Genomic DNA, 22,251 nt, shown 5'->3' with positions numbered 1-22,251 from the left:
AATATTTGGTACGTCAAAAAAAACCTACAACCGAGCAGCTTTCGTGCGTGAGAAAAACCAGTATCGAGCGGCCTTTGTGCGCTTCGTTCCTAGAAAAACCGGCGAATTTTTTTTAAATAATACGAATTTTTTATTTAATTCCACGAATAGCGCGCGTTTTTAAAATTTTCCAAAAGTGTGACTCGGTCGGATGACAGCAGGCCGATCGGCCGGCAGCAGGCCGATCGGCCGGCGGCAGGCCGATTGCAGGCGCTGCAGCGAACGCAGTGGCCGACCGACCCCCGTCGGACTGCTGCTGTCCGATCGGACGGAAGCAGCCAAACTGGGGCATGCGCATGCACACGTCGCGTCGGGTCGGCCGGCCACGCGCAGTCGCGACGCTCCCCCGGCCACGCGCAGTCGCGACGCTCCCCCGGCCCCTTTTCTTCTTTCTTCTTTCTTCTGTCTTCTTCCTCCTCTCTCCTCTCTTCTTCCCTTCTCTCTTTGCTGCATGCTTTCTTCCCTGGTTGCACAAGAACAGCTCGAAAACTTCAGCATATTTTGCAGATCCCTAGTGATTTAGCCAATAAAACTTCAACATTTTGCTGCTATTAGTTGAGGGAAGCTCGATCTACAGATGGGTTAGGTTTTGGAGAGGATTGGTGGTGTTGTTTAGCAGCAATGGTGATGAAGTGGTGGAGGTTGGTGGTGGTGTAAGGGGCTGAGCTGCTGCTGGTTCGTGGTGGCGCTGAGGTGCCGCGTGCTGTTCGTGCTGCTCGTGCTGCTACAGTTGGAGAGGCTGCTCACGCTACAAGGGTAAATCCTAATCTTTGCATAGTAGTGTTAACTGTGTAGGTTAATGTGGGCTGGTTTTAGTGTTAGTGTATTTATGTGGGCTGGTTTTAGTAGTTGACGCGGATGGAATTTTTTTTAGGTGAGCAAAGATGACAGATGTAGTGAAGATAGTATTTTACTATGGTATGGGTAGTGTCCGATCAAATGAAATGGGAGTTGATCTGAGTGAGTTCAAATCTGTAGAGATGAATATGACTGCTCCTAGAACATGGACAATTGAGCAGGTGAAGGACTGGTTGACAGAATGTTTCGGGCTTAATCCTGAAGTGCACACAGTGGGTGTGCATGCATTGTGGACTAAGTCGATATCAAACATTTCGTGGTATCTGAGGCCTGTAGATGATACCTCTAAGTGGGTGAGCTGGTTAAAAGGGGCTGAAAGGAGAGGAACTAACCCTGTGGCATTAGTTCTTCCGGTGGAGAAGGAGGTAGCGCCTCCTGAAGGCGGTTACAGTGGAGGAGGTGGTTACGAATCAGGCCAGAGCAGTGAAGCACCCGGCGGTGGCGGCGGTTACGAGCCTGAACAGAGCAGCCATGCGGAAGATGTTTATATCGGCCAGGGTGATGGTTACAGTGGAGAAGACGGTGAGGTTGATGGTGACGAAGAAAATGGATACAGCCAGAACCAGATGGAAGAGGAAGATACAGAAGGTGAAAGTGATGCTGATGATTCCGATGAGTCTGATGATGGGGAGGAGGTGCCTATTCCAGGCAGATGGAATCATAACTTTTCGTCTGCAATGACAATCAACGATGGTCTTGATTCTAACTGGGAGTATCACCAGAACAATGTCGCCGTAGGGGCCATGTTTCCGTCGAAGCGACATATGCAGGATGCAATAATGAAGTGGGCAATGGTGAGTCAGAGGCAGCTGAGAACAACCGTGTCATCTGGAAAATTCCTGACGATGGAATGTGTGGACATCAATTGTCCCGGAAGGGTGCATGGGTATGTTCCTAAGTATGACACAACATGGCGTGTGAGCGACTTTGTGGCACATAGTTGTGAGCTTGCAAGTATCCTCAATGATCATTGCAACCTGTCGTCTAATCTCATAGCTCGGCTGTTGTACACTGAAATAGTGGAAGGGCAAGCCATGAGAGTAAACGCCATCCAGAAGAATGTTAAGAAGCATCATTTTTACACCATATCTTATGGCAAGGCTTGGAGGGCTAAGCAGAGGGCGATGGAGATGAGGTTTGGTTCGTTTCGAGACGCATACGACGCTGTTGTTCGTTTGCTGCAGACGCTGCAGGCGAGGAATCCAGACACATATGTGAACATCCAGGACATGTTTTTGCCGGAGTACCCATCTTACAGGGTTCTGCATAGAGTCTATTTCTCGTTCGGTGTATGCATCGAATCATTCAGACACTGTCGACCCGTGTTATGTGTCGACGGCACGTTTCTGACTGGTCAGTACAAGGGTCAAATCTTAACCGCCATTGGAATGGACGGAAACAATCAAATCGTGCCACTCGCTTTTGCTTTCGTGGAGAGTGAGAACACCGAAAGCTGGTTATGGTTTTTCAGGCAGTTGAAGATTTCAATTGTAAAGGACAAGCCGAATGTTTGCATCCTTCATGACAGGCATGCAGGTATACTGAAAGCTATTAAGACACTGAAAGAGCCTGGGCAAGAAACGCCATGGATTGACATTGAGAGCCGTTGGTGCATGCGCCACCTGGGGGCCAATTTTTACACACAATTCAGGAACAAGCCCCTTATGAATGTCTTCAAGCGGTTGTGCATCCAGAACCAGCAGTGGAAGTATAATTTTTTGCGTAGCAAAGTGCAGGAGTTAACGAAGAAACTAGTTGTGCAGAGGAAAGGAGCTCGAGATGCAAACATAGCAGCACATATGCAGGCAGTTGCAGCAGGAACAACAGCGGTAGAAGCACCAGTTTATGAGGCACCCGAAGGTCTGTGCGACTTGCCCGGATTTGACCCGCCCGGAACAAGGAGAAGGCAGGGAAGGCAGATTAAAAACTTTGAGCAGTGGATAGAGCATGAGCCTACAGAGAGGTGGTCTTTGTTGCACGACACACATGGAGCTAGATACGGCGTCATGACAACCAACCTCGCAGAGTCGTATAACTTTGTGCTGAGAGGCAACAGAGCTTTGCCACTTACAGCTATAGTAGAGGGTATTTTCATGGGCACAGTTAAATATTACAGAGAGAGACGTGAGAAGGCTCAGATGCACATGGATAACAGACCAGCCACACCATATTGTTCAAAGATTATGGAGTACATGCATAAGAAGAAGGAGAAAGCTAAGCATCTCGCTGTTGTTCAAATTGGTAATGTGGAAAGAAGGTACGAAGTCCGCTTACCTACAGATAGGTTCGGGTGTGGGAATCCGCAGCGAACACATGATGTGAAAATTGGCAATGAAGAATGGCCAACTTGCGAGTGCACATGCAACAAACCAAAGTTGCTTCATCTTCCTTGCTCACATGTGTTAGCTGTTTGTGGTGTCCTGGGGATGTCGGAAATCTCGTTCGTCTCTCCGTATTATCTGAAGGAGGCCGTGCTCAACACCTGGACCGGTGAGCTGGAAGGATTTCGGTCAATGGGAAATTTCAACACTGTAAACCCTGGTGAAAGGCGATATATCCCAAACCCAACGCTACTGAGGACAGGCATCGGTAGACGGCCATCGCAGCGCATCCGGAATGATATGGATGAATCTGAAGCTGGAGGGCCAACGAGACAATGTTTCCTATGCAATCAATTTGGCCATTGGGACACTAATTGTACAACCTTCGGCATTGGCCCTGCAGGAAGGGGGCAGCGAGGTAGAAGGGGACGTCGCGGGAGGGGAAGAAACTAGGCGGCGAGGCGCTACTTTGGAACTTATTTGCAATTTCAAATGTGAAACTATGTTACTTGAATTTATGTACTGAACAATGAATTTGTAATAAGTATGGAACTACTTTGCAATTTCAAATGTGAAACAATGTTACTTGAATTTATGTACTGAACAATGAATTTGTAATAAGTATGGAACTACTTTGCAATTTCAAATGTGAAATTATGGTCATGTACGTTACAATAATTTATATCTGTGTTATGTTATCATTTGTAATGAGTAATAACGACTGTTTTGTTGTTTGCAGAAATGGCAGGAAGATCATTGCTCAATAGGGACATTGAGAGGGCGCACCGTGCGGCCAAGCTAGAGGCCAACCCTAATAGCTTGTCACCAATGGTGACACGCGGGGGTAATCAAAATTGGCAGATACACCCCGGTTGGGTTCAGAGGTATGTGGGATTTATTTGGTATATTCAATTTGAAGTACTGACACATACTAATTGGATTCTTATATGATTTTGTAGGTTGAAGTGGGCTGGACTTCTACCTTTTGCACGGTTGGTTGAGGCCACTAGGTCAGAGGTCATCGGTGAGCGAGTAGGCACACCGATCAAGCGCCTTCAGCAGGACCACTCCCTACTGACCAGCCTGGTGGATCGGTGGAGGCCCGAGACACACACGTTCCACTTTCGATGGGGAGAGATGGCCCCTACTCTCCAGGACGTGTCTTTCTTACTGGGCCTACCGTTGGCGGGTCAGCCCATAGGCCCACTGGCAGAACCAGTGCTTTGGGATCAAGAAATGCCTGCACGTTTTGAGGGAACTCGTGCGGGCCAGACTGAGTTTCTCTGTGAGGACCACGGTCCAAAGTCTGACTGGTTACTGAACTTCGAGGTAACCATTGTTATAACAAATTTATTTATGGTTATTGCGTTGTTATAACTAACATCTTTTTTTTCATGGTTCTAGGTTTCACAGTTCACACCGCCGATGAGTGAGGCACAAATCACTAGGAGTCTCGAGGCGTACATATTGTGGCTGCTTGGGAAGGTCATGTTCACAGAGAACCATCAGACCACCATCAACAGGCGCTTCATCCCCATTGCACTCGAGATAGCAGAGGCACAAACCGCCGACGACATCATACAGCGGAGTTGGGGTTCCGCGGTTTTAGCAGCCACATACCGAGGTTTGTGCAATGCTTGTACACTTGTCTCTCCCAAGTCTGGGCTTCTTGGCTGCCCACTGTTCTTGCAGCTGTGGTCCTGGGAGAGGTTCCCGATTGGTCGGCCAGACATAGATGCTGAGCGCCCTTTCGGGGCAAACGAGTTGGCTGATCCGGACCACATCGACATGCCTACTTTCGGCATACTTTGGACACGTCGCGAGGTATGTAGACTGTACAACATAGTTCTTTCGTAATTTACAGTTTTACACGAGTACTGACTATTTCTCTTCGCAGAGACGATTTGCTCGCGACCAGGTCAGGAACTGCTACCCTGCGTTCACCGAGCAGTTCGACGTGCTCGATGATAGGGCGGTGATCTGGCAGCCCTATATGGCCGCCGCCGTGCATGCAAGGTACCCCGGCGGGATCTCTAACCTCTGCTATAGAGATTGTGCGTACTGGATGACACAGTCGAAGATCATCTTCGATGTGTCCGTTGAGATAATGTCCCAGCAGAGGATCATGAGGCAGTTCGGCTCTCGGCAGCTGGTCGATCCTCCACCACCGATAGCGCCTCTCCCTGCCTACGTCCACAAGTAAGTTCTGAGCATCGCTAAGTTTAAGATTGTTCATCATGGTTCGGCTAACCGACACAATTATTTTCTGCAGGTACAATAGGAAGGGTACTAGCCACTCCTCGACATGGTGGCTTCAGCGCGTTGGCTCGTATGTTGCTGAGTGGGATGGCGCGACAACACACGTCTGGCCGAACGATGAGCAGTTTGACCCACAGGAGTTTGACGCATATCTGCAGAGGTACACTGCAGCCACGCGAGTGCGCCTCATCCAGCCGACTGATCCAGCTGAGGCGCCACCTGCGTCTATGCACGATATGTACCCGATTCAGTCCACAGCCGGTAGTCGACAGCATGCGGTACGTATAACTTTCTATTCCACCATCATACTTGTCTTTTATCTATTGGGTTCTACGATTTATATGCTACCATCATTTTTCAGGGTCAGCTGACTGCAGACTTACAGGATGAAGTCGCTCGGTACACACGTCAAGTGTCCAGTGCGCCTCTTCTGCAGCGTGACCAACATGTGTCATGGTTGAGACGACTCGAGGACAAGCTACGCGGGATCTACTCGGCTATCACGTGCAGCCGTAGTTCCGACGTCGTTCAGCACCACCTCCTTCCACCGCGACCCTCCACACAGCAGCAGCGACGGCCACATCTCACACCGACCGTGACACCCAGACCACCGCCTCCTGGCCGGGCAGGAGGTTCGTCGTGGCAGCAGCACACTCCTTCCGTCGACGACTATCAGTACCAGCAACACGGATCACGGCCTCGTCTCACGCCGACGGCGACACCCAGACCACCACCTCCTGACCAGGCAGGAGGTTCGTCCTGGCAGCAGCATCACACTCCTTCCTTCGACGACTTGCAGTACTATCAGCAGCAAGCTGCTTTCGACCAGTGGCAGCAGCAGCAAGCCCCTTTCATGGGAGGAGCAGGATACACACAGGGTATGTAGTATTCTATATATTGTGTTCCATATAAACTATACTCCACTTAGTTTGACATCACTTATGTTTCGTGGCACAGGATACACGCAGCACACTGCGTCCAATCCTTCATGGGGAGCTAGTGATCAGGATCCTGAGCACATGGAGTATTACAGCACGCAGCAGAACTATGTCGGTATGCAGACTCCTCCACCAGAGCCCACACAGGAGACACAGTACGACCCCGAGTCCGGTTCCTGGATCCCTGCTCGCATAACCAGGGCTCCGGACAGGTTCGGTTGGACACCCCGTGCTACGCCGCCCCCACGAAACCCTAGACGCCGTCCATAATCTCAGATATTTATGTATGCTATGTATCAGATATTTATGTATGCATTATGTATCAGACTTTATGTATGAACTATGTATCAGTACTCTCCTAACCCTAAGCGTGTCGTGCGAATGAAGAAAATAAATCCATACAACTAATTGGGCAGTAGAAAGCCAATTGGTTTGTAGCAGGCCAGTTGGGCACTAGCAGTCCAGTTGGTCAGCTATCGACCAACGAGTCAGAGACTCTGCTCCACCTCAGCAGCCGACACCCAGTCGGTTTGCTACCGGCCGATCGGCCTACTACAGGCCGACCGAGTCACACTTTGGGAAAAAATTAAAAACGCGCGCTATTCTTAGAATTAAATAAAAAATTCGTATTATTTAAAAAAAATTCGCGAAAAACCGCAGATGTTCGCATCAAACTCTTCCGATTCGTACGGAAGAATCACCGCATCCAGCCTTAGTACGCCCCGGGGCCATCAAAGAAACCGCGTCCCGTTCTGAAAGGAAAGCTTGGCATCCACGTATACGACTAGGAATCCATGTCTGGATGATTTTTTGTATGTGGCGTGCGAAGCTAATTCAATCGATCCCTGAGCGAGAATCGATCCCTGAGCGAGTATTAAGACTAGACCGCATCGATACAAACTGTGCAACACTGACAGGTTATGTGCAAGAAAATCTTCTGGAAGAAGTAGCCTTGGACTTCTCCTCTCTCGTCTACAGTAAAGAGAGGCGAATTTCTGAAATCTTCCCCTAGCTCCACCTCGCCGCCGGGAGTTCGCCGGATCCCTCCTCCTCCGCCGGTCGCTTTGGCGGCGGGAGGATGGGGGATCCCCGAGCTGCGGTGTGTATATAGTGTAGAAGCTAGCGGGGCTCCGGGTGGCGGCGACGAGGAGGTGGTGTTGCCGGCGATCTGGATTTTGGTGGAGATGCTCGTCCCCTCCGGTGGTGGTGTTCCTCGGAGCGCTTCTGCGTCGAGCTCTCCTCTCTTGTGCTCGCAGGTCTTCGGATCTGTGGTGTACTTCAAGAAGCCCCGGCCGGGTCCGGGTAGGCGGCGGATTCCGGCGATGACGAATAAATCGAAGACGACGGCGTGGAGTTTCGCGGTGGAACCGATGGCTCAGGGCGTTACCCCTCCGGGGGCGGTGAAGGCTGACTTCCCGGCTGTCATGGGGCTGGCTTCGTCCAACCAAGGCAAGTTGACGAGCAGCGGCAGCGGCGCGCCACCTTCTCGTTCTGGACGCCGGCGAAATCGGAGCTCAGAAGGACTTCAGTGTAATTTTTCTTGTTTTCTGGGCTTTTCTGTAAGATCGAAGCTTTTATGAAACCGTCCTCTTCCTCGCAAAAAAAAAAAAGAAAATCTTCTGGAAATAATCATACTAACCACATGTATTGTAACTCATATACATGAAATCCCAAGTCCAAACAACAGCTCACCTCCGCAACGTCGACATGCTCGCCTACCCCGTCGCCGGTTGCCTCTCCCGTGCCCAAGCACATACCCAATCAAAGCCGCGTCTGGCCCACCGCGCTCGCGATAAAACTGCTTCACCGCGACCCATGAGAGACGTGGCCGTCTTGGTCTGCACGGGTACAAAGGGACGGAGGCGTCTAAGTTGACCTAGGGCCGACCGGCGGCAGCGGCGTCGATCTAGAGCCGTGAGACAAGAGGCGGCGGGGCGATGCCGTGGCGGGACTGGGCGACGTCGATCTGGGGCTATGGGAGAGGAGGAGGCGGGGTTAGGCCGTGGTGGGCGTCGATCTGGGGCCATGGGAGAGGAGGGGGCGGGGCTAGGCCATGGTGGTGCTGGGCAGAGCTCTGCGGAGAAGAGGATAGGAGTGTGTTGTCTAGACAAGACGATAGGATGGGAGTGCGTGTGATTTTTTTTCCTTTGAACAGAGCGATACGAAGATTTGGCCGCAGAACTATGCGCGCAAGCCCAAGTATGGCAAGTAACATGCGGGCCCACATATTTAGCGTATCTCCAACGCGGATCCATCATGTGCATCAGGATGGATTGCATTAGAAAAAACCGCGCCCCAAAGCAGCCACGCATCGCAAATACAAATGACCGCGGTGTCCGAGATGACCCAAATCAGTCTAAATCTGGGACAGGTTTGCGTGGTCGCGGAGGGCACGCGGCGTCCTCGAGTGTCCGTCTGCTTGCCGGCTCACCTCCCTGGGCCCAACTGTCGGTGGAGGCGCAAATATTATTAAATGTGGACTGGGAGGGGATTGTCCCTTTCCAGTCCTCTTCCCCACTCCGCAGTCCACCTCCCCAAGCGCTCGCAACCGCCGCCATGGCCCCGAAGAGGGTTTTTTCTCCCGGCGCCAACGATAGCGAGGCCAGCAGCAGCCACCGTCCTCCGTCGGCGTTGAGGATTGGGGAACACCGCGGCGGTCTCTACATCGGAGAGGCCGCCCGCGTCGGCGCGGCTTTGGCGCAACCCGCGCCACTGGTGCCGAATACGGAGGACGATGACGATCGGGACATGCGCGCCGCTCTGGCGCTGTCCAATGCGGAGGAGGAGGCCAAATAGCCGCATCTCGCGCCGGTCATCCACACCTCCATGATGGAGGAGGAGGCCGAGGCCTGGGCGTTGCCCGGCCAGGCCCGCCAGGTGGAGGAAGCCTTGCGGCGGCGTGAGGTTCCGGTTTTACTTCCTTGGAGGAACCTTTGGCTCTCCTCCTCGTCCATTCAATCCGATCGGAGGGAGTACCTTGCAGCGGCATGTTAGCATCGCATATGTTTTATAATGTTTAAAACATAACAAGACAGAAATCAATTCGACATAATAGGTATTTATGATATACAAATAAAATATGGGCCGTAGCAACGCACGGACATTCAACTAGTCAAGCCTTAATCTAGCGTTAAAGTGGGACAAATAGATACCGGGACGGAGGGAGTAATGCTTGTCTTAAAAAAATGCCCACACATATCAAAATATCCATTATATATATAGTATTAAAAACAATAGAAATCAAGCTAGCGCAACAGGACCCCGGGATGAAGAGTCCAACTGTACTGCTGCAGCCTTTCAATCACCACGATCTCCAACGTGGCCGCGTTTCTCCTGTCCAACGCCATCTCCGCCCCCAAAGCTGGTTCCGCCAAGGCGCCCTCCCTAGCCACCTTGACGAGTTCGCCCTCCGGCTCCGGGGGCACCACGTCGGCGCGGCACACCGGGCAGAAGCGGCTCTTCTCCAGCCACGGGTCGACGCACCTGGAGTGGAAGCTGTGCCCGCACCTCGGCAGCCGCCTGCACCGGTCGCCGGCCTCGAACGCCTCCAGGCACACCGAGCAGTCGGCGGCCGCGGCGCCATCGGAGAAGAAGTCATGGCACGGAAGCGCCTGGAGCTCGTCGGCAGACAGGCCCTTGCCTCCGCCGTCCTCCGCGGCGAGTGCACGCTCCTGATGGGCGGCTGCGCCGGCGCCGGCCCCACGCCGCAGGGCCCATAAGATGACGAGAACGCAGGCGACGAGCATTAGCGTGACGCCGGGCGCGATGAAGAACGGCGTGGAACCGGCTACCATTCTCCGCGCTACTGGCTAGCAGCTCGTGCGAGCAAGCTTTCTTTGGGTCGGTCTTCGGCAATGTTGCATCCGTGCATTCGGTGCATGGGTCTTGTTACTTCCGTTCTTTGGCTTTGGGTATGGAGATGGAGGTGTATAATGCCGACGCGTTTGGGCAAACCAAGGAGGATCGCCAGAACATCACTAGCTATGCAAACTAGGCAACGCATTGTACAGGAGTTGCCAGTTAATTATTGCTTACATAAGGACCGCGCAGCAGCTAAAGTAGCAGTTGCGCTGTTGAAAAAAGAAAAGAAAAGAAAAAGCAAAGTTGCCAAGCCCACCACTGGTTTTAATCTGGGCGTTTTTTTTTAAGTAATACATTTTCTCAATCAAATTTATAAATAATACATGATTTTAAAAATTTACGAATCTATGACTCGGCCGATCGGCCGACTGTTAACCGACCAGATTTGTGTGTGAGCCAGCTAAGTTTAAAAGTAGCAAAAAGCACACTCAGGAGCATGCATATGCCAGCCGACTACCGATCGGCCGACAATCGATCGACCGAGTCACAGATTTGTAATTTTTTTAAAATGCATATTAATTGTAAAATTACTATAAAAATACGTATTAATTCAAAAAATCGCTTTTAATCTGACAACTTTGGCGGGATATCTAGGGTTTGTCCTAAAGTATAAGACACACTTCCTCCCCTAAAAAAGACACACTTTCGGTTGCATGGTTTTTGATTCATAATTTTGCAAACCCATATCATCCATGGTTCAAAAATGTGTTCCTAAGCATACGCTTAAGCGTAGATTAGAGCTAAGCGGCGAAGCCTTCCGCTTACCTTTTAGCCTGAGCGAGAGAAAACACGAGGAGGAGCTATGGATCGAGATGGGCTTTTAGGCAGAAGCAAGAGGGTTAGGGTTAGGAATCATGTACTCATCTCAATTCCACTCCCGTGTCGAGGCAGAAGCAAGAGGTGGCACCATTGGAGCTCCTCCGCGCCGCTGGTCAAGCTTCTCTTCCACACCGCCCTCTAGATCTTCCTCAAAGCTGCCTAGACAGGGTCCCCTTCCTCCAGCAGCTTGTTCCCCTCGTCCCCTTCCAGTCCAGATCGAGGGGATCAAAGTGAGAGAGGCGAGTGTGCGTGAGTGGAGGCTACCTAGGACCTGAGAGGCTGGGATGCAGCAGGGGATCGATTTATTTCTAGTGCATGAGGTTATTGGGCCTTTTGGAGGGGATCAATGTGTTTGGCTACGACCTGAGAAGCAAGATGCATCTTTTTGGGCCTTTTGTTGGACTAGAAACAACACAGAACAGAACAGTGGGAGGTTTTTCAATATTTCCCATTTTAGGCTTATATATGCATGTTTTGCCTTACACGCTTAAGCGGCGTTTAAGCTCGCTTAAGCATTAGGTCTTCAAGGCAGAGCCTCGCCTCACTGCTCGCTTAGCGCTCAATGCTTTTTTGAACCTTGATTTCATCTCACATATACTTATATAATTTTTCTTGATATATTAGTAGTGCAGATTGAGCAGTTTCACACATAAATGGCTGGATAAAGTTTTCTCAACCTGCATAAAACACAGAAAATATAATGTTGGATACACATTATTGGTCAGTCATATAGAAAGAAAATAATTAGAAATTAATCTTGAAACCTGAAACCATCAGCACATATTTGCGGACTAACCCAACTGACGATAACTAACTAAAGCGAGAAAACAGTAAATATATGTTTCATTGCATCCATGTCGAAAGGATTAGATGAGCTTAAATATATGACATATAAGTACCAAAAATACTTTTATACACCCACGCATGAAATGCTCAATTTTCTCTTAATCGCATCCCCTCCGATATGCAATCTAGAGAGAAAAGGTGGCAGCTATAGTTAGAGTAGACCGGGTATTGTAATTACCCTATGTTTCAAAGAGCACACAAATACAAAATCATTCCAAGCATCCCAGAATAGGGGCATACAAAGAGATGATGTGTCGTCTGACGAATTAAAGCGGATGTTCTGGTTAGGTAAAGAGAAACTAACATGCAGAATTTACACACGTAGCTGTACAGAAATAAAGAATTATAAATGTTTTCTCGATCCTTTTCAGAACTACATTTCTTTACTCTGCATACATTTGACCAAAGCAAAAGTTCAAAATATATAGCTTTGCTGTTCCAAATGAAAGCATTGCCAAAATCTGTACAACAAAGGTGACTCTTCTTCTAGCCCCATTACCGAAGGCATGAGGGAGCTGAGGAATAAATCCGATCGCCTCGTCTGCCTGAATCAAAAAAAAGTACGCCAGTAAAATCAAGATTGCTCCCATTATCTTACATGTATTGAACTGAAAGCATCGAAATCTTCATATACACAGAACAAAGAAAAAGAAAGGTACACAAGTAAGGGGATATGAGGATCGCAGCAACAAAGAAAATGGAATTGCGGCTCAGATAGAACCTACTCTGATCATCAGGTTATAAAGTTAGTGTCGTGGTACAGGGAGAGCTTCCTGTGGTGTAGCTCAATGGGGAGGCGGCCTTCTTCTTCGTCGGAGGTGGTCGGCCAGGCTGGTAGTCCTGTGTGGGGGATCATGGGATCTCACACAGGTTTCCGGCAATGGTGATCTAGTCCGGGATGTCATGGCGGCCGGTGAAAACTGAGCCTCGACCTCGGTCTTGGCGGATGATGGCGCCGTCGGTCGACGTCGTTACCTTGTCGAAGGCGTCATCTTTGCCCGTCTTGGCACTACACTCGGCGAGTTGGGGATGCGCGGCTGCCGGTGAAAACCGTGCTCCGACCTCGGTTGGCGGACGATGGCGACGTGTCGCGCCGCTACCTTCTTGAAGGCATCGTCGTCGCAGTCTGTGGTCTTTCACTTGTGCTGCTCCGGGGGAAACCCTAGGTCCGGGTCTCCCGGATCGGACGATGGCGGCGCGTCCTGCGTCGTTCTACCTCTTGGGGCATCGTTTTTGGAGCATCTGCTAGATGTTGGCGATTTTCGGTGGAGTGGTGTTCATCTACCACATTGTTGGCGCTGAATCTCAGTGGCATGGTGCTGCAGGGTATCAATGATAGAAGTCGGATGATGTATAGGTGCAGGATGGTGGAGCCGCCTGGCGTCATGGTGGCATCGACGGCAGGTCTTGCAAGGTTAATGCGATGATCTCTCTTGAAGATGGAGTCGAGGAAGACGGCGGGAGCAACTCGTGTGGCGTGGGCGTTGGCGTGCGCTGAGAGTCTGCTTGACTGGATGTGCTTCTCACCTGCTATTGGGCGGTTTGGGAAGGCATTTAGTTTTGGATGATGTGAGTTGGTGTATTGTCACACTCTTCATCCCACTGTAGGTATAGTAAGGTTGCTTCGAGATTGATCTTTTGTATTGTTTCTTGTAAGGTTTCGTGAATAATCTAATAAAAAAACCGTGTGCATCTTTTGGATGCAGAAGTTAGGGCGATATTTCCACCATTTCAAAAAAAAGCTCAATGGGGAGGGGGCGCATGATCCTATGATTTGTGTCAGTAAGGATTATGTCTCAGACTCTGCTAGGGCATCTCACGAGTGTTGATGGGTGGTAGTGCTCTCTTGAGAGAGAGGGAGGAAATATAAAGGTTCAGAGGGGATGGGAAGTGACGTGGGAGGCATAACGTTGCCAATAAATCGAGGAATGGTATGGGAGGCAAACTGACGCTCAAGTATTTATGAACTACATAGCGCATTGGGAGCAGATCAGTACCTGGGCTGTGGTGGTACATTGACACACAGCTTTGAGTTAGACATGTGATCGGAAGGCCAGGAATCAATAGGATGATTGAAATCGTACGGCTACGAATAAGAGATGATGTGGATAGGCTGCATGTTAAGATAGACAACTTAAACAACCATCTAGTGGGGTTTTGCTTTATAAGAGATATAGATAAGAGTTGGTCGGTTAATAGAAAACCAAACCAAAATCTATATATCGTCGGTGCACACACTAGCCTCGAGGCTTCACAAGACGATCCACACCGGCCGTGAAGCTGAGTTGTCAACTCTGTCACCCAAGCGACCATAGCCAACTGTTCACACATGAACACGCCCACATGTACTCTTGGCACCGGGGGTGATATATCGCAACACGTGCCGAAGGAGGCCGTCGAGAAACATGGTGCACAAGACAGTCTCACCAACGCTTTTGTGAACTGAAACCCCACTCTCCCCGGAGGGACTAGGACAGGGCTCGCCGCAACTATGGGTTGAGCTAGATCATGTTTCCTGCCTCTAACTCGACTGTCGGTCAACGAGCAAAATTGTGGCTGTGAAGTCACCGATCAACAACGGAAGGAGAGACAAACTTGAGTCTAAAACTAGATGTATTGATAAAAGGTTTGATTGGATTGTGTGCTTCCGCCATTACTCCTCACATCTATATGGAATTGTAGGAGAACAAGATTGGGATGCAATTACACAGCTCGATCGATTCCGTTGATCAGTAACATGCCCCTCCCTCCCGCGCATATCACTTTACAGACTAAGTTGGCACCTTGGAAGTCTTTGAGCTTGCTACCTTGTTGTATGTTTGGGATTCCCTCGTTATCGATGTCCCATAAGGCCATCAAGCACTTATTTGCCATTTCATCAATGGTTTCCATCATCTGACTAATATTTCTTTGTTTATTAAATCATTTTTGTCTCGCAAACCTTATGGCGGCCATATTCTTATCCACAGGTAGAATGACTTCTTGTTCATAAACTAACTTGAATGAAGTAACATTTGTAGTCATGCCACGTCCTTGGATGACATGCTCGGTTATGAACTAGACCCCCCTCTTTATGGGCAATGTTCCTAGAAAGGCATCGCCTTAGAATGTGAGTGTTGGTATGTGAGAATCGATGCTTTGTCTCGCACCGTTATATGTTTATATTTGCACAGAGCCAAATGCAACAATTACATATAGAGATTAAGAGAGGACATGACATGCTTGATTGACTCAATCAAGTCATAATGGTGTGGTTTAACTTCTTACCTTCTATATTGATTGTGCCTTATAATCTTGACATAATCAGTGCACAATGTTTGGCAATGATTTATTCCTAACACAAACCATTTGCATCTAATCACTATGGGGCTTTCTCTATTCAAAGGAGCCTCCGAAATAAATAGGTTGGAGAGTTGGTCACTACTCTAACACATACCGAGTTTTTAATGCAAAATTAATTTAAACTAACTTAGGCGGTAATTAAACACCAGTATCTACAGGTAAGAGGATTTTCTGGTGCCAACCGGTATAAAATAGAATAAAAACTTGCCTCTAACACATAATGTCACGACATAAGATTATCATTATTCTATGCAATTAGCTAGTTGATCACATAACACGAGAAACATGCAAGATAACAAACAATACCAACAACTAATGAGAAGAATTGTACAATATGACTAGACTCGCCATCAGTCAGTCTCACATGTGACAAACACATCATATTCTTGAACATGATGTGCAAGGCTCACCAGATCCACCCAACCCGACCATTAAAATCGATTTTTTTTTAGCTCTCTGACTTTTGGACATGATACCGCATGAATGGGCCAGATCACACTGATACCCATGTGACTCTCCATAGTATGTTACATTAAGTTACATCAAGATATACCCGTAAAAATAAAATTACATCAAGATATATATTTTGAAACTTACCTTAATAAATTTATGTATTTTTTTATCATTTTATATAGGCCACAAATATACATATGTCAGTTTTAGATTTTGTACAAACATACCTGCATCCATTACCTACGTGCAAATATATTCAAACATTTTTTTCCATTTTTTTTGTAGAATCTAAAACTACGATTTGAAAAATACGTCCACTTTTTATGTGGGCCCCACCTCTTCACATAGGTAGCTTCCTATTGGCTGCAATAGTTGACCTGACCTTTGGTTCCAGAGATACCCTCTAAATAAAAATCGCATTTATACTATCGGCATCATCTTGACTCAATATTTTGAAATTTACTGGCGCAAATCTAGATATTTTTCTTTTTTTATACATGAGACAAATATACATACATATTTAAGATTCATATTTCGTGCACACTTACCTTCAAGCATTACCTAGGTGTAAATATTTTTCCAAAATTTCTGAAGTTTGAAATACGATTTGAAAAACACGGTGGCTTTTTCAGCGGGCCCCACCTCTTCATGTGGGTGGCTTCCTATTGGCTGCAACAGATTTCCCTCTAACGAAGTGTAGCATTGTTGTATATACATATACTACCTTGCGTCGTCTCGACTCAATCATCGCAGCTAGCAGCCTAGCACACTCGACCGATCGGCATGGCGGCAGCGGGGGCACAAGGCAGCTGCGGCGGCGAGGATGAGGGGCTGACGCTGCTGGGGTTCTGGTCGAGCCCCTACGTGCTCCGCGCGCGGTTCACGCTGAACCTCAAGGGCATCCCCTACAAGTACGTGGAGGAGGAGCTGTTCGGCGACGGGACCAAGAGCGCGCTCCTCCTGGCCTCCAACCCGGCGCACGGCGGGAAGGTGCCGGTGCTCCTGCACCACGGCAGGCCCGTCGCCGAGTCGCTGGTCATCGTGGAGTACATCGACGAGGCGTTCCAGGACCGGCGCCCGCGGCTCCTCCCCTCCGACCCGCACGAGCGCGCCACCGCCCGCTTCTGGGCCGCCTGCGTGGAGCAGAAGATGGTGCCGGCGTGGGCCCCCGTGTTCTGCGGGAGGACGCTGGAGGAGCGGGTGAAGGCGGCGGGGGAGCTGGTGGCCGTGCTGGAGACGTTCGAGGGAGTGCTCGCCGGGGGGAGGACGGAGTTCTTCGGCGGGGAGAGCGCGGGGCTGGTGGACGTGGCGCTGGGCGGGTTCATCTGGTGGCTGCGCGCGTCGGAGGCCATGTGCGGCGTGAAGACCATCGACCCGGCGAGGACGCCGCTGGTGGCGGCGTGGGCGGAGCGGTTCAGCGCGCTGGACGGTGTGCGGGAGATGGCGCCGGACATGCCGACGCTACTGGAGTATCACCTCTGGACGCGGGCTCGCTTCGGGCTGCCGTTCCTGCCGCTGCACCAGCCGCCGCTGTAGATTATTCAGTTCCAAGCTGCTTCCAACTTCCCAAGCCAACCATCGCGCTGCAATTCAATGGTGTAGTGTCACTAGGCATACTGTGGTGTGTTCTTACGTTCTCGCTTCGGGTTCCTGAATTTCTGCCTGTAGTGTTGCTTTTATGAATAAGGGTGTGACTTTCGATCGAGAATTAACTCAATTCTCATCCAAGTCATCCGAGTGATGTTATCCCCACCATTTTATTGTATGTGAGCAATTACTTTACTCGGCCAATATGTCTTCTGTTGCGTCAGATACTATCTTATGTTTTTTGAGATTTAAGGCACTTGAAGCTGCCACCCGATCGATTAGATAGAATAGAGGGTTTATGTGTAGAAGTTGGATGACCGGTCGCTTTTACAAAACAAGCAGCACCCACCACCAAAATGATGGTTGCTACTCTACGGGAGCTACGTCTCCGGCGGACACTAATCCCGGTCCAGTAACATCCTTCGTTCATTGACCTCAACCGTGCGTCGGCGAACTCCAAGGCCCCAAGCACCTGAGAGCAGCAGCGACGACCGGTGCCCGCAACCTGCTCGACGATTTGTCGGCCGAGCCCGCGCCGCCATCTATGCAGGCAGTGTCCACCGTGCAGGCCCCTCCTTCTTACCCGCCAACAATGCCGACCACCGTGTCGTATTCGACCGACCAGGCTCCCCCGCCACCTCCCATTGACATAGAGGAGGACACCACTGGCCATCCCGTCACCATGAACTTCGACCAGGAGCCGTTGTTCGGTGAGGAGCTCACACAAGCCGCAACTGCACAAGCTTGAGGTCGCCGGGTTAGAAAAAGAACCAGAAACTACACGACGCAGGAGGACATAATGCTCGTCGATGCATGGTTGACCATTGGGCAAGATCCATTGACAGGTGCCGAGCAGAAGGGGACCGCATGCATTCTAGCGCCGGATCCATGAGTACTTCCATGAACATCGCCGGTACGGAGAGGAGCCATTTGACAGCAACCACAATGAGTTGTCCCTCCAAAAGAGGTGGGGAACAATTCAAACGGAATGCAACAAGTTCCAGGCGGCCCGTTAGCGGCATCGGCGTGAAGGACTTGGTATGATTCTTAACCTCAACTTGTTCATTCGTTGTTTGCATATATGTTTGTCATTGTTGTCTTGCTTTGCTCTAGGTGTGGCAAGCTTTGGATTTTTTCAAAAATAACAATGAAGGAAAGACCTTTGGCTTCTCTCATTGTTGGAAGGAACTCCATGGCACCCCCAAGTTTCAGAAGGGGTACGAGGGGTACATGGAGACCTTGACTGGCAACAAGACCGCCAAAGATCCCACGGTCATTGACCTTGATGGTGGCCAGACTTGTGGTAGCTCCGCTTCTCGTGCAACCCGTCCACGAGGCCACAAGTCAACCAAGGCCGACATGAAGCGTGATGCTTCAGCCATGCAATTGTTCGGCGCCTTGAAGGAGATGTATGCTGAGAAAGAGGTGTCCACGGACAAGAGGGATGAGAGGAGGCACCGGGAGAAGGAAGAGGATAGGAAGAACTACTTCGATATCCAAAAGAGAAAGCTTGAGATTGAAGAGGTGAAGGCCAAGACGAAGGCTAGGGAAATTAAGCTCAAAGTTAAAGAAATTGAGCTCATAGAAATGGCAAGGGCCAAAGAGGTGGAGTTGAAGAAGAAGGAAGTTGAGCTGAAAAGGCAAGCCGAGGACAACATGATCATGAACACCGACTTGACCACCATGAAAGAGGCGAAGAGAGCTTGGTTCGAGAAGAGGCAGAAGGAGATCCTAGAGCGCCAAAATTGAGTTGACAATCTCAATTTGTAATTTTTATATTTGTTCAAACTATGGTACATTTCGTTTCTTGATCATTCTACATTTCATTTGATATTATTTTATACTATTTGATATTATTCTATATTTGTTAGATATTATTCTATATCGTTTTAGATATTATTTATAAGTATGTGTGGCCATTTAGCCTATTTTCCAAAGAAATAGGCCAAATGGGCAAATGGGTGGCCGCTGCGTTGGGTGCAGCGTGCGACCCAACGGACACGCGGGGCGCTGTCCGCGTGTCCGCGCGGCCACCCAAATGGTCCAAAATGGACGGCCCATCGCGTCCGTTTGGGTCAGCGCGTTGGAGATGCCCTAATGAATCAATGCACGGGAGGACCCGTGAAAGAGACAATTGCCTGGTTCCCCGTGGGTTGGGCCTCGCATCTCCAGTCACGTCTTCCAAAGGTTTTTAGGGTGCGGCGAATATTTTTTCGGCCCCAGTCACGCGCCGCAAAGTCCCCTTCCGTTCGGCGAGGCCCAATACGCTGTCCGGTGCCCCGAGCCTGTTCCCGCTCCACATGGGGCGCTTCGGGCACGCCAGACAGAGCGAGAAACCAGGCGGGGAGTGGCGGGCCCGACGTGTCATTGACACACGAACGATGCCCAATTGTCGCCTACCTCGCGACAGAATTATTATTGACGCGCGGTGATGGTGCAGTTGCCGGGAAGGGGAACCGCTGGAGGCAAACGCGCCGATCGACACACGAACTCCACGGAAGAGCAACTGTAACCCTCTTCGATATCTGCGCCGCCATTCATCCCCTCTCAATAAGACCCCTACGTCTGCGCATTTGGATCTGCAACCGGCCAGCGCCCTTCATCTCTACGACTGAGCAACCTCTTCTCTCTGACCATGATCAACCTCTCTCTCCCATCGAACTCCGATACCAAGGGGAAGCCGTCGGGATGGCGCCATTGGTGGGAAAGAACTGCCACGCCTAGCCGCTCTAGTTCCCCGCCGACGGATGGCTAGTAGGAGGAAGGGTAGACCGTCGCCGACGACGGCCATGAGGAGGAGGAAGAGGAAGATGATGGAGATGCCAGGTGGAGACGGTTGGAGGCGGAGGAGGCGACGGCGGCAAAGAAGGAGGCAAGGGCCCATGCGAAGGCCGAGGCGCAGCCGGCGTGTACCGACGACGACGAAGACACCAAGGACTACTCGCCGGAGGGGACACAAGCTCATCGGATGCGTCGAACGTCACTACCTCTTCAGAAAAGGTGACGAGCAGGAAGCGCCTCCGTGAGGATGACGAGGCAGGGCCATCAAAGAATAAGTAGGTTAAAAATTAGTTTGAACATAAATTTTGGCAATTTTTATGTTTAATTTGTTTCAACATGTTGCACTACTTTTAAAACCTCGATTCTACCTACAAATTTCTTATCTTTATTAAAATGAAAATGCAAAAAAAGAGAGTTATTTTAATGTTTGAGGCACGCGTTTGGGGGCCGTGGCTGGTTAGCGACGCGCCCCAAACGCAGTACGAAGCGGAGGCGTTCCCCAAACGCTCGATCCGGCGCCGTTTGGAGGCCGCTTTGGGGGACGCAACTGGATCCTCTTATGTTGGACGGTGCTAACCTTCATATGGTAAGTGCCGTTTCCGCTGGAGATGCTCTTATATTGGACGGTGCTAACCTTCATATGATAAGTGCCGTTTCCGCGTTGGTGAACACTGGCGCGGGTACGTCAGACCCGTGACTTTGTTGGACGGTGCTAACCTTCATATGGTATCCCCTTCTTAAAAAACTGGTCATCTTTATCTAGATACGGATGTATAAATGAATATATTTAATTAGTTTTTAACAAAGTTTATAAGAAGTTCTAAAAAAATATATATGTGAAATACAAATATTCCATTTGAACGACTATACATGATTCATGGCATGGTAACTACTACGAGTAGTTGATTAATTACTGTTTGTTTATGCATGCTTGCCTGCACAAACAACGCGAATTAATCTAGCTAGTGCATGGCCCCGGGATGAAGAGTCCAGCTAGACTGCTGCAACCTTGCAGTCACCACGATCTCCGACACGGCCGGGCTTCTCCTGTCCAGTGTGAAAGCCGGTGTTGTGTCTCCCTCATCACCGGCCACCTTCAGGAGCTCGCCCGTCGGCCGTTCAGGTACAGCCACCACGTCCGCGCGGCAGACGGGGCAGCACCGGCTTTTCCCCAGCCACGGGTCCACGCACTTGCCGTGGAAGCTGTGCTCGCACCTCGGCAGCCACCTGCACCGGTCGCCGTCCTCGAACGCCTCCAGACACACCGCGCAATCGGCGGCCGCGGCGCCACTGGAGACGAAGTGGTGGCACGGCAGCGTTTCGAGCTCGACGGCAGACAGGCCCATGTCCCCGCCATCCTCTGCGGCGGTGGCACGCTCCTGGTCGGCGTTGGCGCCGCGGCCACGCCGCATAGCCCACAGGATCACGAGGACGTGGGCGACGAGCATCAGGGTCACGCCGGCCGACAAGACAACGATGGAGAGCGCCCTTGAAGCCATGCTAGCTATGTGCCACAGATAATGGAGGGCCCTTTGGAGTCTTGGTAAGAGCAACGTTGACAAGCTCGCCCTCGGCATTTGATAGGAGTAGCCGAATGGGTGTTAGAAGAGAAGGACCGCGCAACAGTTGAAAATAGCAGCTCCCGGGGGGTGTTTGTTGTGGCTTTTTTTGGCTTTTGGCTTAAAAGCCACCAAAAGCACCTAAATAGGTGCTTTTTTTGGCTTTTGGATTTTGGAAGCCAAAAACAAAGATCCTATTGTTTTTGGCTTCCAAAATCCAAAAGCCAAAAAAAGCACCTATTTAGGTGCTTTTGGTGGCTTTTGCCAAAACCAAAAGCCAAAAAAAGCCACAACAAACACCCCCAGTCTATTGAAAGTTTCTGAGATTGGCGTTTGGCGAGTACATATTTATGTTATATCTGGCTGCGAGTATTGTTTTCACCAAGTTGTGAATAAATCAAAAGTTGCACGATAAGTTTGGTTTGGGAGTGGTTCTGCCAGCCGGCCACGGGTGATGCTAGTTGTGTTGTAGCTATGTGGTCGACGATGCTGTTTTTGGTTGCTCTATGTTTTGTTCAAGCATTTGGATCTTAGATTATGATTGAATTTACCTTGGAAACTTCAATTTTATGCATCACTGCCGGAAAA

The 22,251-nt window shown here is 49.9% G+C and overlaps 5 protein-coding genes across 5 annotated transcripts; 3 read left to right on the top strand and 2 right to left on the bottom strand.

The window, feature by feature from the left end:
* Positions 1–391: 391 nt before the first annotated feature.
* On the top strand, positions 392–3,671 carry LOC139833274 (uncharacterized). The gene is made up of 2 exons (XM_071823492.1): positions 392–795; positions 914–3,671. Exon 2 carries the CDS (start codon positions 924–926, stop codon positions 3,669–3,671), a length of 2,748 nt encoding a protein of 915 aa, XP_071679593.1. The 5' UTR covers positions 392–795; positions 914–923.
* A 277-nt stretch (positions 3,672–3,948) lies between these two features.
* LOC127317270 (serine/threonine-protein phosphatase 7 long form homolog) lies at positions 3,949–6,768 on the top strand. Its single transcript, XM_051347797.2, has 7 exons — positions 3,949–4,102; positions 4,178–4,547; positions 4,623–5,042; positions 5,116–5,417; positions 5,491–5,755; positions 5,839–6,355; positions 6,435–6,768. Exons 1-7 carry the CDS (start codon positions 3,960–3,962, stop codon positions 6,683–6,685), a joined length of 2,268 nt encoding a protein of 755 aa, XP_051203757.1. The 5' UTR covers positions 3,949–3,959; the 3' UTR covers positions 6,686–6,768.
* A 2,879-nt stretch (positions 6,769–9,647) lies between these two features.
* Positions 9,648–10,272, bottom strand: LOC127313114 (E3 ubiquitin-protein ligase ATL6-like). Its single transcript, XM_051343656.2, has one exon. It carries the CDS (start codon positions 10,207–10,209, stop codon positions 9,661–9,663), a length of 549 nt encoding a protein of 182 aa, XP_051199616.1. The 5' UTR covers positions 10,210–10,272; the 3' UTR covers positions 9,648–9,660.
* A 6,200-nt stretch (positions 10,273–16,472) lies between these two features.
* On the top strand, positions 16,473–17,527 carry LOC127317271 (probable glutathione S-transferase GSTU6). Its single transcript, XM_051347798.2, has one exon. The coding sequence runs from the start codon at positions 16,520–16,522 to the stop codon at positions 17,270–17,272; it is 753 nt and encodes a 250-aa protein (XP_051203758.1). The 5' UTR covers positions 16,473–16,519; the 3' UTR covers positions 17,273–17,527.
* Positions 17,528–21,066: 3,539 nt separating this feature from the next.
* On the bottom strand, positions 21,067–21,603 carry LOC127313115 (RING-H2 finger protein ATL39-like). The gene has a single exon (XM_051343658.2). The coding sequence runs from the start codon at positions 21,601–21,603 to the stop codon at positions 21,067–21,069; it is 537 nt and encodes a 178-aa protein (XP_051199618.1).
* Between the last annotated feature and the right edge of the window lie 648 nt (positions 21,604–22,251).

Source organism: Lolium perenne, chromosome 7 (genome assembly GCF_019359855.2).
Source record: "Lolium perenne isolate Kyuss_39 chromosome 7, Kyuss_2.0, whole genome shotgun sequence".
Lineage (NCBI taxonomy): Eukaryota > Viridiplantae > Streptophyta > Magnoliopsida > Poales > Poaceae > Lolium > Lolium perenne.
The sequence above is the reverse complement of the archived record's forward strand: the minus strand, read 5'-3'. Positions and strand labels throughout refer to the sequence as shown.